General features: G+C 38.9%; 2 protein-coding genes across 2 annotated transcripts in view; both read left to right on the forward strand.

The window, feature by feature from the left end:
• The window catches only part of mul1b (mitochondrial E3 ubiquitin protein ligase 1b), a 123,836-nt gene that overhangs the window by 56,666 nt on the left and 49,809 nt on the right, over nt 1-17,361 (forward strand). The gene's annotated exons all lie outside the window — the stretch shown is intronic.
• zmp:0000001088 (trypsin-3) lies at nt 1,478-8,819 on the forward strand. Its single transcript, XM_062427714.1, has 5 exons — nt 1,478-1,532; nt 4,781-4,940; nt 7,176-7,317; nt 7,921-8,187; nt 8,649-8,819. Exons 1-5 carry the CDS (start codon nt 1,478-1,480, stop codon nt 8,817-8,819), a joined length of 795 nt encoding a protein of 264 aa, XP_062283698.1.

Here is a 17,361-nt window from a genome sequence, read left to right on the forward strand (position 1 = left end):
GAGGGTCAATGTTAGACTTTTATTCATCATGTGGCCTAAATAAGACTAAATGAATACAGATGCTGCTCTGTGTCTGCTGGATTTGTAGCATATTCATCTGTTTGCTTACATTTGCCATAAGAACTTTATTTGGTCAAAATAAGTCATGTGTTATTTTTTCAGCTTGTTCAGATTGATAAAAAATATCTACTGATGCATAACATAAGATATTTGTAAATGAAGGCATTTATAATTAGGAAGTCACAGCTGAGTCATGTTGAAGAGGTGATGATACTGATACTGATACTGATACTGGCACGGATAAGGCATCAGTGTCACTCCAGTCTAGAGTCTGTAAACCAAGATTATCTCAGGATCGTCACGTCTCCATTTCAGTTAAACGTTTTGTTGCAGATTCATAAATTATTAATTTTTTCTTATGTCTGTAATTAAAAAACAACACCGACTATTTTCAATCCTCAATCGTTCATCTTTGTTCATAATAACAGAAGTAAGATGAGTGGAGAAGTGCTTGTATTAAAACAAAGATGAGACTTCAGGAATAAGAGCATTGCCATTTGTGATATACAGTTGACTTTTCATTCCAGGGCCAGACAGATGAATGTGAGAACGGGTAGCTGGCTGCCATGTGCAATGATGACAGCGCTTGGACTCACGAGCGCGTCATGCGGAAAAAAAGCAGTGGTCAGCACTCAGGGGATGAGTGAGGTACCAAGAGCCTGACTAGCTATCAGTAGCTGGGAGGGCAAGAGAGAGGGCTATTAGCTAGCTGAGGTCAGGAACTCCACAGAGGGTTGGAAGCAGTGATGAGACTTGTCGGAGCTGTGCTCCATTTTTAATGACACCCAGACCGAGAATAGATGTGGAGCAGTACTGGCTTGACCTGGTCGGATACAAAAGCTGCTACTTGTCATTAGTCAAAACCCTCATTAATCCTTTCTTGGGGAAATCAATAAGAGGAGACTGTACAATGATGAAGAGCTGCAAAGACCCTTAACTGTATCTTCTTTCATTTTGGGTGACAGCAACCCATTTGATCCATATTAGGAACTTCAATCTCAAGCTAAATTATGTCATATATTTGAAACAGTTTACAGGGCTAGAACATCAGAGTAGATGTTACAATCACATGATAAAACTGTGCAGGTGGTTCTGATTCACAGGTTGGTCACACCTCAATAAACGCAGTAACCCCTCACCTATTACGTGACAGTTAAAGTGGGAACAATAAACTGAGTGATTAGATAAACAATGAGCAAGGAGGTGAGGTTGAGCAGGTCATGGAAGAGGTGAGACATGGGGCCGTGCGGCTGATGCTTCAATTATACATCGGTCCAGGACAAGCTGGTGACCATGGAAACGGAAATGGAAACTATAAGAAACCTGAGAATGCAGGTGCAATGCCTTCCCATTAAGTTTAGACAAGTAGCACACAGGTGAAGTCTCTCTCTCTGCGTTGACTGTTGATTGTCTCACTATGGACCTGCCATATTTATGGCTTTGTATACTTTTGAAAATTCTGGCTGTAAATGGTAAGTTAGCTTCTTTACCTTCAATGTATTAATTCATGTATGCATGAAAGAGCTTTAAGTGAAGTTACACCTCTGGGAGACAATGGCTGTATTGGTGACAGGAAAGCATACTGTTGTCACCCTGAAAAAACAACATACTAATAGATATGAATTGAATGTGTATTTACATGGGCCGTATGTGTAGCTAATATGCTATTTGTAGTCCTTCCATCAATTTTTAAAAACATCACTTTTAGCTGCACTCTGTGGGACTTTCAGTCTTGATTCTCCCCTAAAATGGTCTATTGAGAGAAAAGTTTTCCTGATTTTCATCTTGGCACAACTTTGCATCTTACTGCTTGAAATCAAGACTTACACAAGCGGCTAAATACAGAAAGAGATAAGATAAGATAAGATAAGATAAGATAAGATAAGATAAGATAAGATAAGATAAGATAAGATAAGATAAGATAAGATAAGATAAGATAAGATAAGATTATTGATCCCCCTTGGGAGAAATTAAAATTGTCACAGTAGTACAGTGGGAAAAAAGTAGCAGCATAAGGGTGAAAGTGATTAAAATATAATAAAATAAAATACTATATACAGTAAACAATCTCTGTGTAAATACATCTGCAATATATAGATGTTGCTGAGATTATATACATGTGTGCAGTGTTCCTGGGATATTTTATGCATATTTTACTCAAAATGAAAAGAATGAGTATGTTTCAGAAGTAAAATGGGCACATCATCATTTTGTTGGGATATGTTTAAGATCTGGTTTGGTTCATCTTTTCTAAATCCTTTGTAATGATACTGTTCTATATACTGTACATGCACAAGATTCAATTTTATTAAAGCTGCTGATTTTTCTTTTCTATTTTCAACTTTTATATAATCAGTTACACAGTGAATATTCCTGTAACAGTTACTGAGAAATACAGAGATATATTTTGAAAGGAAAAGTTCAACGAAAGTGTGTTTGTTTGCAAGAAGAATTTGAATCCTCGGGCGAAACAACAGATGAAAGCAAACAGCAAAATAACAATAAGTTACTGTGGCCAACACCCCCTTTTGTGCCTGGTAATTGTCAAAAAGATGAAATGTGAAAGGAGACTCCAATAGACATCTTTAGGAGGTCTACAGGAGGTCTGACACTGAAAAGAAGTTCACAAGAGACATTGCTGGAGGCTACTTATGATTCTGTGATGAGCGGCTATACTTCAACATGAACAACAGAATGAGTCTCATTTCTTTAAATAAGTGTAAAATATTGCCAGTGTCAAGGACAACCTTTTCCTATTTTATCTTAATTTGAAAATATATGCAGAATATTAAAAAACTAGCTTTACAGTACATTACATGCACGACTTGCAACACTGTACAGTTTTGCTTGTATTCAGAAGAACCACAAATAATATCTCATTTCAGTGGGTCCCAGAGAGAGGTCCAGGGACACTTTGTTTTTGATGCTTGGTGCAACCAATTCAGGAATTTGTGAGAAGACATCCTGGTAAATGCAGATCAACAGCTTCAGCAGGAATAGACAACACTGGTTTAGAGAGGACTGGGTGAATTACAACTCTTGATAATTTGCAATAGCTGTGAGAATACAATAAAATCACAGATAATGTAAAACAGCATTAAAGTGCAGAGCAGTTGTTCCCAAAGTCCTGGCCTGGAGAACCCCACCAGTCTTTGTTTTGTACACTTACTGTAATAAATAATCTAAAAGCAGACAAAATATTCTAAATCAAATGATCCATGGTTTAATTTGTGATAATTTAGTTTAGTTTAGGGCTCCTTGATGTGAAAAAGTTTGAGAACCACTCCCTTATTTAGTCTTATGCATTTTATTTTGACTTTTCATCTCACATTACGCACAGAAGGAGATCCTTTGTTAAAGGTTCAATTGCAAGGCCTTACATAATGCTCTCCAATGCACCTGTATGTGTATGTGTGCGTCTATTCTCACACACACCCAATCCATGCAGTGTATACGATAGCAATACCATTTTGCTCTTGACACGCACCACTACTGCTAATTATAGCCTGGGATCAATATCTAGGACAGTAATGAGACAGTATTGCTTCATCCCTCAACCTGAAATGGCTCTGTGTCACTAAGATTAAGATTCCCGTATTCACAATGTAGAAAACAGAAATTATTATGATAATTGCTTTTTTGGTATGAACAGCAATCTCAACTTTATCTCTTCGGTTGCAGAGAAATACAAGTCATGAAAAATGGTAATAGTGAAAACAACAACAACCCTAAAACAGCTCCAATGCAATTTGTTCTGTCTAAGTAAATATGTTTTGTTTTTTTAATTTACCTTTCTTGGGATACATTATCTCCTTTACAAATGACACATAGCCAAAATCAAATTCAGGTTTAAAGGATAAGTTCACAAATGTTCAATGTTTTATTTTTTAATTTATTTATATAATACACATGATAGGCTACTTAAGTAAGGTTAGTCTTTTTTGGTATAAATTGAGGCCTCAAATTAGGTTCAGATCAGCTTTGGAACAAATTGTCCCCAATTGCCTTCATTGAAGATGCAACAGGAAGACAAGTTTAAATGGTCAGTATGAGTAGAAGCTGCCCTTTAAAACCCTTTTAACATACAGCACAGGTGCAGTACATTAACACATTTCCCTCTGACAAAGACAAAAGAAAAGAAAAACAGAAGCATATCATTTCTAAATCTTTCCAAAAACTGAGTACAGTTCTCGTCTTACCCTTAAATATCAGTCTATCCAAAGCAAAGACAGACTGCAAGTTCTTCTCATCTTTTTAAAGGGATGATCATATGCATCTCTATTGATTCTCTTTTTTTAAAGGATCACGATCTTAAGATATTTTCAACCTCTCAATTCGGTTAAATCCTTGTTAAACTTAACTGACTCCTAATGGACTCCATATGAGAATATCTATACCACATATTGAGTAGAAATCCAAATTAAGTCAGCACACTGTACCCAAACTGTGTGCAACATCAGATGGCCTGACTCATCCTCACTGTGAATCAATGCACATCAGGGATAAGATTGTTTTTCATTGATCTGCAAAGCCAGAAGCAGCTGTGCAGTGAAGTGCTCGAGTGTTTTTCTTTATGACTTCTGTATTGTTCTTGCTGATGCTGCAACTGCATTAGTAACCTTACAACTGTGTTAGCTTTAAGCGGTTTGCACACACACAAAAAAACCCTTATGGGCTGTTGTATGTGTTTCATCTTCATTTCCCTCTTTGTGTGTCACAGGTCAAGATGCGGCACAGGGACGTATTGTTGGAGGATACGCTCCAGTTCCACATTCAATCAAGTACATTGTGTCAATACAGACGACAGAGCGTCAGCACATCTGCGGGGGATCCTTGATAAATAAGTACTGGGTAATCACAGCAGCACACTGTAATATTGGGTGAGCTATTTTTTTCTTTTCTTGTAATTCACTTCTAAAGGCTATAATAGTTGCATAAACCCAGGCAGGAAAACACAAACTTGATAAAGAGGTAAAATAAGCCCAGATCAAATTATACGTGTCCTGATTAGATTTTTATTATATACTGTATGAAGACCTCCACGTGACTCCTCTGGTTAAAAATGTGGATTTCATTATAGGATTTCATATCCAGTATATTTCGAGCCATATCAGATTTTGCGAGCTATCAAGACTGAGAGAAAGCACATGAAAGTGATGCCAGTAACAATGGAGCTCTTTCTTACAGGAATCTGACACAAGCGTGCCACAAAGAGTGTCATCAGTGCCTTCCAGGCTTACTGACAACACACTTTCCCAAAAATCATAAAAAGAAAATGGTTTGGCTGGTAAGGAAGCAATAATTCGGCTAATGTTTGATTTTAATCTTACCTCTAGGGTTACAACATCAGGTAACTGGTATTATTGGTTTAGGTAACTTCCATATCTGTCGTGAAAAACCCATATTGGATTAATGGAAATGTTGAGTCAGCATTGTTTCCCCATTCACTTACGTTAATGGTTATGATAAGTAGTGTTAAAAGCAGTAGAGATACACAAGTTTTCCATTTACAATTGAGTGGTTGGGTTTGGAAAATACATTGACAAAGACACAATGTCCTGATAGCTTATATGTGGACATTTTCAGTATTCTGAAGCAAAGTGCATTCTTAACCAGTGAAATTACTTTTTGTCACTAAAGTCTTGTGTGGCACTCATCCTCATCCTTTCCCAGACTTATTTACTACACACCACACCATCGATCGACTCCAGCTGGCCAACACCACATATGGAATTGGCAGCTAGGTAGTAGCACTAATAAAACTAACCCAAGCAGCCAAAAACTGCAGGAACAATGTGAGCTGCCTCAGGTATTTCCTCCATCTTGTTAAAATCAAAGTGTCTGACCACACTGCCAGATACAGATTGATAATCCTCCACTCTGAACTCGAAGGGAGGTTTCCCTTGGGAGGGGGGGGTACTGAATATTTTTTGACAGACCCCCAAATGTTTTTTTAAGTCTAAAAAACACAGAAGATTTTCACTTGAGTGCATAAGATTTTTTCATTTTGGTTTGTTTATACAATTCTATGATTGACATTGCTCGGTAACCCGTCTAGTTTTGGTCTCCTTCTCCTGAACCATAATTCACTTAAACATGCCACACCTCAAATTTTGTACACTAGTTGGAATTATCAGTCATTTGTGTAATTAATATCCATTGTATAATTGATATCTGTTTCTAGCCTCTATAGGGTAATCAACGCTTTAATGTACTGTCATTGTTTGCAGTAGAGGAAAGCTGGTATGAAAGCAACACGATGAGCAACAAGGAGATTTTCTCCAAGCTGATATATGTTCGATATGTCCAACTGCATCAGCGCAAACAGCACAAAACACTTACCAGAAACAAACAGTAACTTGGTACACATACTGAAGTTTCCCATCTCAGGCTTTTTCAGTATAGGAGCAAGTCAGGTTTCACTGTCAGGAGTCATTGTCAGGATGATAGTAACAGCTGTTTTTTTCTCTCCCGCCGCTAATGCTGTCACACCGTGTGTGTCACAGCAGACTGTACTCTCATCAAACCACTGCAGCTACAGTTTCCCCAGACAAGGATGAGACATTTCTTATGTGTCAGGAGACATTCAGCTCATCCACGCGTGGGGAAGTGTTGATGCAGTCAATGTCTCTTTTTTTCTGCACTGGTCTGCGACATATGAGCGTGCAGACCGCTGTATCAGTCACACCTGTTGCAATGCATTAAAAATGAGAATTTATGGTAGTAATGCACCGAATTACATATTTTATTTTTACACTGTACAGTTGGATTTTCTTAGATATAGTTATACTTGTTGTTGTTTGATTAAATTGAAACATGAAAATTAAATTTCATGAATTTGTATTAAGATAAAGGACATAATATGTTTGCAATTACATATTAACAAGGACGGTGTTGGACATTTTTAATATAAACATTTCAAGTTCACACTGTTGCTCATGTCCCACCCGTGTGATACTTTTGTCCCGACTGAAGACATTGAAAGTAACAATGCACTACTTCTGTTCAAAGTCAAATTATTCTGAAGTCGTTCCACATTTGTAAAAAATAGCACCTGCTATTGATAGACCACACACTTGACTCATCATAATTTCATAATTGTTTTATGTCTGCAGGATACAAAAAATGATTATAGTGGCAGGAGACTACTCCCTCGCCATCTACGAGGGGACAGAACAAGAAATCCTGCCCCAGCTTTTTGTGCCCCACCCTGACTACAACAGCACCACCAACAACAGTGACATTATGCTGATAAAGGTACAGTGTGCAGAATGAAGCAATGACAATGGCTGGGTGGAGTAATGTGAAATTCTATTGACAACTATTGGATGTATAGCCATGAAAATGAGCAGCATTCATGGTGCCTAGAGGATGAATCCTGATGACTTTGAACCCCAGCTAGCACCACCAGCATGTTAACATTTTCACATATCCATTGAAATATCTCTACATCTGCAATATGGATTGGCACAAATTTTGGTACCAACATTCATGGTCCCCAAAGGATGAATCCTATTGACTGTCTGATCATTTTTGCTGTTTAATTAAATGTCTCCACTGTTGGTTGGAAGAAATTGTGTTCTCATACTTATCATAACAGCCTCAGCCGTACTTTGTGCTTAGTGCTAATTAGCAAATGTTAAGATGCTAACACACCAAACTAAGACTGTGAATATGGTAAACATTATATCTACTAAAAATCAGCATGATAGCATTGTCATTGGAGCATTCAACTCAAAGGACCACTGTGCATAATTTCAGCCTCTCTGAGCCACTTCCATAGCTTTGGATTCTTAAGTCCACTTGAGAAATGATTGGTCCTCCTGTATTTACTGATCACATTGTCCACGATCTTTCCAGCTGAGGGCCCCGATCTATCTGAACAGCTATGTTTCCATCGCTCTGCTGCCCCGACACGGCGCCTCCATAGCGGAGGGCAGGATGTGTAGAGTGTCAGGCTGGGGATTCACCAGCCCCAGTGGAGGCCAGATCCCATCCACCCTCCGCACTGTCCAACTCCCCATCGTCTCCGTAGAAAAGTGCAACAGCAGCGAGTCCTTCAATGGCCTCATCACAGAGAACATGCTCTGTGCTGGTTTCACCACTGGTGGAAAAGATGCCTGTCAGGTAAGTGGGCCTCAGTCTTCTCCTTATTGTACAGCTGAGTGGTTTCAGTAACAGTCTGCACAAATGGCCAAAGTCTGACTCGGGTATCTATATACCTGTACATGTACATATTTTCCTTTTACCTTTTCTAGTTATGAATTCATTCCCTTGAATTGAAGTAAATTTGTTCTTAGATGCTTTGTTTTATATTACTAGTCCTGCATTTTTAAATTTTCTTTTTTTTGTTATTTATTTTTGTCTGCATTCAGTAAGTACATCAACTAAAATACTGTATTTTGTTAAGTACTTATACTTTGAGAGTCTTTATATTTTATGCAACTTTATTTTTATACTATAATATATAATATAAGTTGAGTGTATATTTTTACATTGTTGTATGGGTACTTTAGACTAAATAAGGTATCTGAGTGCTTCGTCCACCATTGCTTTGACATAGTAGGAGTTTCCTTTCTGCTGTTTAGGGGGACTCTGGAGGTCCACTTGTATGTGAAGGCCGTGTCTATGGCTTGGTGTCCTGGGGGAAAGGCTGTGGTGATGCCCAGTTTCCTGGAGTCTACACTGCTGTGTCCAATTACCGCAGGTGGATAGACAACACCATATTTAGCTACTACAGCAAGTGTAAAAAACATTAGAAAACAAGATTTAAAAAATGCTCAGTGTAGACTTTAGCTTCTTCATTTCAGTGTTGTCTATTATGTTCTTTTTTTACAATCATATTATGTATCATTTGTGCACATTTGATTATATATTAATGTGTTAAAGGAATAGCTCATCATTTTGGAAAACACGCTTATTTGCTTTTTGCAGAGTTTGTTGGGAAAATTGACACCACTCATATATTTATGTTAAGTTAAGCTTAGCATAAAGACTGGGAGCTTTGTGAAAACAGCTAACCTGGCTCTGTCCAAATGTAACACAATCTGCCTACCAGCTAAATTTGCACTTTAAAAGTTGCATAAATATCATATTTAATGGATAGATATATGAAAGTCATATTGATCTTCTCATCTAACCCTTGGCAGGAAAGCAAATAAGTGCATTTTCCAAAATTCCTTAAATTTTCAGGCTTGAATATTTATCATTTCAATTATTGATCAGTTTAAAACATTAAAAAGTTATAATACACAAACACCTTCTAGCAAAATAGGACATACTGACCACATTTCTAATGAGGTGCCATATCACTGCTGATGATATATTTGAAGTGCACTCACAAACATTGCTACAACCACATCACAAATAATATGAGCAGTCAATTCCCGTACACAGATATAACTGCACAATGTCATGCAACCAAATAAAAAAGCCCTGCAAAAAACACCTTTATTAGTCTTATAATGTTTAGTTTTGTTAAGATATGTCTGATAATTCTTGATTCAACTATAGAGTCATTTGTTGCCCCGTTGTTTGTGTGTTTATTGAATTATACTGCAAAAACAAACATCAAATGGCAAAATGCATGCTTTTGATCAGCTGTCATGATATATAAATAATGCACAAATGGTTTTGTTTATTCCCTCAGTCTCAGTTAATCAATGCATACAGAATTTCTGTCAGTCTGAATGTGAACTAACCCAGTTACAAACAGTAAGAATCTATACTATGTGTGTGACTGTCATCCGTTTTCACAATGACTTTTTGTAAGTAAGTAAATGAATCCTGCCAATTGCATGTGGTTATTTATGGACTTGTAGTGTTATAAACCTAGCACTATGCATAAAGCACCTTCAAGCGTGAGAGTTGAGCAAATGCATGAAATTAGAGTAAAAAAGAAAAAAGGAGATTGAAATTGTGAGCGTGTTATAAAACAATGGTATGAACTGTGGTGTTTTCCTGTTTTATACACTTTAATAAATCGCTGATCATCCCATCCTGTTTTCCTCCCACTCTCTGGCTGATGTCTTTATTTGCAAGCACGCTGTCGATATCGCAGCGCGGGGGCTTGTAGACGCTCTCCGCTTCTGAGTGGAGACTTAAAGAAAAGGATTACACAAGCTGTTTGAATAGATAACCCGTAAAGTCCTCTTCATGCTCTGTCATTTATACAACAAGTCCGTAAAGTCATTAAAGGGGAACAATTAATAAGTCGACACACTAGTTAATTTTTAAAAGCACAGCAATTCCTTTTGGTATTGAGTCTTGGTCTTGGTTTCTTGTCACCAGCAATTACTAAAACAGCTGATGATTTATCCCAAAACTGGAATACCTCCATGAAATATGCATCGGCCCAGTCTTTCCCCTTTGAGCAATCTGTGTAATGGCTCTGAGGCATTTGCTGTGCTCCTTTCTCCACAAGGAGCCAGCGCTTGCAGCCAGCAGTGATTTTTGGAAAGAGGGGCAGAGGCAAAGCCAGGTGAAATCAGTACAGACTGTGTTACACCTGATATGAGTAGCCGTATCACAACAGAATGAATAGTTGATGTCCTACTTTAAGGAGATCTCTGGTTTCACTGCTCGGCCCCGTTTGCTGTGTGCACATGGGTGTGTCAGCGCACCGTGTGATTGATGGATTTCAGGGCTTTTATGCCTCTGATTTTACAGGCTTTGTTACATAAAGGCTGATTTCTTTTGTTCTGGCATGAGAAAGCTTCTCTGGGGAGCGTTGGAGTGTATCGGCTGACATGGTTGATCCAGAGTTCCCTATATATGCTCACTGCACACAAAAGCAAGTGTTTCTCTCCGAGTTGTTGTGCGTGTTTTAAGCCGAATAGTATTGATTGAGGCATACAGATTGTTAAAATTCCCCGAACAGCTTCTCCCAGCAGACTGTGCTTTGTGACAGCTGGGGAGACGAGACATGTTTTTCAATGATAATGACTTCCTTCCTCGAAAAACCAGGCCACCTGCATCCTTTCTATTCCAATATGTGTGATGGATTTGAAGAACAAAGTTTACTTTAAAGCTTCAAGCAGGGATATTGGGTGTCTGAGCTGAGGTGATATACACACCCATAAACATTTAGGTCAATAAATATTAGCTCTATTAGTGCTTGGGCCAACAATATATTTCCATATGCAGGTTCGTTTTTGAAGATAAATGCTTTGTTAATATAAAGATATGAAAAAACACTAATTGTTTCAACAATGTCACACCATAAAGTAGTTGCTGTTTAAAAGAAGATGGCACAGGATTTAAAATGCACATGACTTAGTTGAACCACCAGGGGGCATTTGATCATTAAAGCATGAAGAACAGGAAAACAACAGATGAGGTTCAGGCCTGCTGGCACTTCCTCTTCTTTACCTCCTTCTTGATTATTATAAGTCCTCCTCTAAGGTGTTGAGTCTGTGCTTGAAAAGGTTACATCATACCTTAGCTGAACTTAGTAAGATCAGTGCCTTTAAGGATGCACTCCCTTACATCTCTCTCTCTCTCTCTCTCTCTCTCTCTCTCTCTCTCTCTCTCTCTCTCTCTCTCTCTCTCTCTCTCTCTCTCTCTCACACACACACACACACACACACAAACCCCAGATGAATGAATGATTGAGTTCAAAAAGCAGTATGGCGCACACACAGTGAAGATGTCAGACCATCCAAGAGTGTCTGTCACTAGCCTGTCAACTCCTGGCAGCATGTTAAAAAAGTATTTCGTTTGTTGGGCTGCCCATCCTTACAGTCTGGATCCAACTTCTCTGCACTCACCATGCCATTTACTCACCAACCATCTGTTCATCGCCCTGGCCGTCCATTTCTGGGATCCTGCCACCTCTTCTCGACCAGAATTCCCGGAGGAAATTACAATGCTGGAACTGTGACGGAGGTTTCACCCAGTCTAAAATTCGGGGGGGCTCCAATTCTGCAGAGTAATTGTGGAAACCAAGAAAGTCTCAGCTGAGCAGAGAACGTCTGTATATCGTGACACCAAGCAGCAACCTCCGGGGCTGAAAAATGAAGCAAACTTGGAAGTGCAGAAACTGCAATTCCTCAAATGACCACTTGAGTCTGGCTCCAAAAGCAGGCCAGTACCCTTTAACCCTCATGTCAAAGTGCCCAACATTACAGCAGAAATAAACACATTTACAGCCTGGTACAATAAATGGTAGCTAAATTCCCCATTCATGACAACCTTACATGCTAGTACATTTTTATATAACTCACCCATTTAAATCTTATTAATGCTCAAAGTTATGCATTATTAAGGATGTGGCCCTTTGAGTGACGTGGGTGCAGTCACAGGCAGGTCGCTACCATGGTGACAACATTGGTTAGGTAATATAGACATGCCGTCACAGAGTATAGGTGCAGCTGTAGCTATAGTGTGTTTTCAGTTCATGAAAAAATGTTTAACATTTCGGTTGCCCAAAAAAGTGTTTTGTTGTACTAAACTACTAAGACCCTCTAAAGAGTAAGATGTTTAGTTTCTGCTAGTAAGTACTACGTTTTGTTTTCATGGTTTTAAGCCTGTTAACCATAGACTATTACTCTACCATGCCAACTAAACCAGCAGCTAACATTAGGATCACCTCCACCCGCTCATCCAAACACGGATCCAAAAATCCAACATGGCATCGGTCACAATGCAGACTTGAGAATTCAAAACGTGAATACACAAAGCATCGGGTGACATCATGGTGGCTACGTCCCCAGCTGAACCGCAAGTAACTAAAGTGTACTGAAGTGCATGATGCCAGTCATGAATGTGGTTTTATTGTGTTCATTATTTTTCATAAGAGGCAAAATGAGAAGGAGGAGGGAATGTGACAGTAAGAACAAAGTATTTGTAGCGAAAGCTTGAAATGTCTTTTGTCCTCTATACTTATTTTAGCTGAGGTGCAGAGACTTGGAGGCTGTACAGCTGTTTGAGTTCAGTGGGATGCCACAAAGCTCCGATGCATGACAGAAGCTGACATGAAAACGTGACTGAATTATTGTGCCGTCCGCTCCTCAAAACCAAAGAGCCATTCAACTTCACAAACAGCCTCTTTCTGTCCTGTCTTCCTCTTTTCTTTCTCTCCTGACCCTGCGGAGATGCATGCACTTTATTTTATTTATTTATTTATTTTTATCATCAATTTCTCTGCTTAACTCTTTGGCATGGCTTCAGCCAAAAGGCATTTTCATGAATCTAGGACAAGAAACGTGTAAAATATGTTTTAAAAAAAAAAGATGGAAGGATTGGCTCGGAGGCACAGGTTGCTTTTTTAAATATTTATAAAGGACAATCATTATTACACTCCGCAACTTAGAAATGTACAGAGAGGATTGCAGAAAAGAAGGCCCTATGTGATCCTTTGTCTAATGTCATTTCATTTCATTGTTACTGTGCAGTCAGGGTTTGTTTGTTGCTTTTCATAGTAACAACATTCTTGATGGTTGCATCAGATGCCACTGGACACCAAAAATAGATGCTAGTCTCAAACAGGAGGACGGATCCACAGGATAATGAGCAGGCTGACTGACTGAATCAGCCACTCGACTTCAGACGACTTCCACTCAGAGACAATTGTCTTGGTAAGCTTCAAAACTGAGACATAGCATACCATTAGCTAATACAGAAAATAAGTCATTGATTGTAGTTGTGGAGGACAGAATCCTCATTTTAAGATTTACCGTATCCCATAATTCTCCTGTTTCTCTCTGATGTTTTTTTTGTGTTTTTTTTTAATCCATTACATCAAAAGTGGGGCAATTTGTTTCCTCTATCCATTGAGAAGAGTTTGCTGCTAAATGGAGATGAATAGTTCAAGTGTTAAATCCTGACAGTTTTGGCAGCACACACCTCGGAGAGCACAGCTGAATATTAAAAACCCACTGACGTTTATGGAGTCTAATATGGTAGTGGATGACAGGAGCAGGCGATACATCCTCTACAGTAGCCGGGTCACATATATAAATGGTGTAATACATCCCAGCTAAATATAATAGGGCTTGCCACGTCCATTTTTTTCTCTGAATAATAGATTTTGCAAGCGAGGCATTGTGCTGGGTGTGCGAGGCCTGTCTTAAATCACTTCAGTACAGTGTGGAGCTCTTGTGATTTGGCAGCAGCATTGCAGGTATGTCTCATCATGTTGCCTACTCACCCAGATGTGGAGGATTAGCCTTCGTTATGTAACATACTAATCCTAAAATAAAAGACATCTGCCACAACAGCTACAACAGAAATAATTAATTCACTGAGAGGAAGTGGTAAACAATTACAAAAAGAGTTTAGAGGCTTAAGTATAATGAAAAATATCACACTGAGACAGCCTGAAATGGTTTGAGGCGCACGAAAACAGAGAATCATTAGTACTGAGAAGAAAAATGGGGATGATAATTGCAAATAACAGCACTTCACTTTCCATGAAAGACATTTACCACAGAGGATGAGAAAGATGTGAAGTGTGTCATCTCTCTTTTCAGCCACTGCAGAGTCAATTGAGACAGTCTGAAAAGGGAAATTCTTTGGGTGGACAATTGAAAGTATTTAACTGAATTATTTGTTCTTTAATTAACAAATGCAGGCAGACAAATGAATAATTGGTTTAACTTGTAAAGGGTGGATGACAAGAGACACTTTGGAAAAACTCCTCCCATCCCCCTCATATTTTTTTTCCTTTGCCTTTTCCCTTCTATGTCCCTTTTACTACTCAGTAGATTTATCAAGTTTCCCCTCAGAGAATTAGCAGAAAGTAGGGCACTTTAATCATGTTTCCTAACTTAGGGCTGCCATCAAAGGGAGGCGGTGCTTTGTTCTGTTAAGAAAATATTGCTGATAACCCCCCTGAAGCCTCAGATCAGAGCCCACTGACACAATTGACACACTCCCCCACCTCTTTACCAGATAATAACAAGACAGATACAAAACATCCTAATGCGTGTATTGTCATGGTTGCTTGAATTTTTAATTTATTCCAAAGTACCCTCAGTTGTGGGAAGTATCAACGTGCATTTACTCAAGCACTGTAATTAAGTCCATTTTTGAGGTACTTGCACTATACCTGATAACCTCTATTTTATGCGGCTCTATACTTGTAATACTCCATATTTCAGTGGAGATTATTGTACTTTTTACTCCACTGATTGTGTGTTGACCAAGTAAACAAATAAATGAATATATATAAAAAACACATGCAAACAGACAGAACATGAGCAAATGATAAACCAAAACAATATCAATTTGACAACACATTTGCAGGAAATGAAAAATAAATACAGGAACAAGCTACGACAACAGAAAATATAAAATAACCACAGGAAGCCTGTTAGTTGTTGAACAGAGAACCAAAGAAAAAGAGTTTTCAAGGGACACAAAAACGGCAGATCATGATCAGGTTGTTACCATGGTAACATGATCATGATATTTGTTTATCTTATCATTCAGTTGATTCAGATTTTATTGCAGATATCTACTACATTTCTAGCATTAGCTTCACTACTTTTCCACTAACTAGTCACTTTGCAAATTAAGATGTTATATATGTTAATGCATCTGTAGTGAAAACCCCAATAATGTAATACAACAATAAAAAATTCACATAATAAGTAGTTTTAAAATTGATACTTGCTGATAATAACTACTTGTAACAGAGTGAATTTGCACTGTGGTCCTGATACTTTTACATCATCAGAGTATTTCCTCTCTCATTGAAAACCTTTTACAGTAAATGTGATGAAACTAACCTTCAGTTAATCTGATCGCTGGTCCAAACAGTGAAAGATAATTATAAGTAAACGACCGTGCTAATTTAAAACTTGACGAAGCAGAAGTGACGCCCGTGCCTTGTTTGCATTACGTGTCACTGTCAGATGGTGGGAAAAGAGGAACATTTGGGGTGCACATGGACGATGAGGCAGAATGAGTGAGTTAGTGACAGAGTGGGCGATGTGTGGGCGTTTAAACTAAATATCCAATCCCATCAGTGTTGACACACTGTTTAAAAACTAGCCATGAGGCTTTTTGTGTTTCGGATGCGAACAACTCCCACTCTGTTTATTTGAATAATACACATTCACTGTCTCCTGTCTAATCTGGTTGGGGGGGAGAGGGGGAGGGTTTGAAGGTAATAAGATGCTTTTTCTTTTATGACAACAAATCACAAAGGCAACGCTGTGGTTAAACATTTCTCTCCGCATCTCTCTCAGCATGTACTTTCCCGTGCCTCCAGTGTACATGTCACATTGCACAGAAGAGGAGAACACCCATCCACACTGAATAATACATTACAGCTAAGTGTTCAGACAGCTACTGCAATGTTTTGATCAGACGGCAGTGATTAAACCAGCGGCAGCATTTTGAAAAGTAAAAGAGAATAGTCCTGTGTTAACACTGTCAAAAGACATAGGTAGAAAAAGGGCAAATTGGAGCAATTAATCTTCATGCTGCTCTAAAGTTCTACTGTTTAAAATTGATGCTGCCACTCAGAAGAGACCATAATCACGCTTCCATCAACATCTAGGATGGAGACAAGGAAGATATCTCCAAAGCTGATGTGAGAAGAGAAGAGAAAGGCAGCTTTTGACAGTGATTGGTGGGTGTGCTGTGGATTGACTCTGAATTTCTATTTGAAGTTGAACCACTCAGACAGAATCTTAAATGTACTCGGTAAACAGTCTGAATCTTCAATGGATCTCCGCCGCAGAAAAAAAGCTACTTTAACAAGCTCTTTTAGTTTCACTGGAAGGGAGTACATTCGATCCCGTGTCAGAGAGCAGACACGGTGCCACATCTGAGTCTGAGCCGCTTTCATCATGCGACTCTCTGCAGATTACCAATTTGAGAGAGGATGTCAAGCTCTCTCGCTGCCGAACTGCAATGTCAGAGGTAATCTCGCAACTTGAAACTTTAGAAATATTGTCTCTGCCACTGAGAAAATAAAGCAAAGGCAGAGATGGACACCGAGAGGTCAGCGGTCGCAGAGATTGCCGCCTTAAAACTTGATAGTCTAAGTGGAAATTGCTCATCAAAGGGACAAGCCCCCACCGACCCCCCTTGTGTGTGTGTGTGTGTGTGTGTGTGTGTGTGCGTGTGTGTGTGTGTGTGTGTGTGTGTGTGTGTGTGTGTGTGTGTGTGTGTGTGTGTGTGTGTGTGTGTGTGTGTGTGTGTGTGTGTGTGTGTGTGTGTGTGTGGAAGCACAATCCTCTGGCTCTTAGCTCTATCCAAGAGACCCTGTTAAAGAGAGAACAGTGATTGAACAGAACAGAGTCATTTCCGCTCCTGTGCCCCACGGCCGCCAGATAGCACTTCCAGCTG

This window comes from Scomber scombrus, chromosome 10 (genome assembly GCF_963691925.1).
Source record: "Scomber scombrus chromosome 10, fScoSco1.1, whole genome shotgun sequence".
In the NCBI taxonomy this organism is placed as follows: domain Eukaryota; kingdom Metazoa; phylum Chordata; class Actinopteri; order Scombriformes; family Scombridae; genus Scomber; species Scomber scombrus.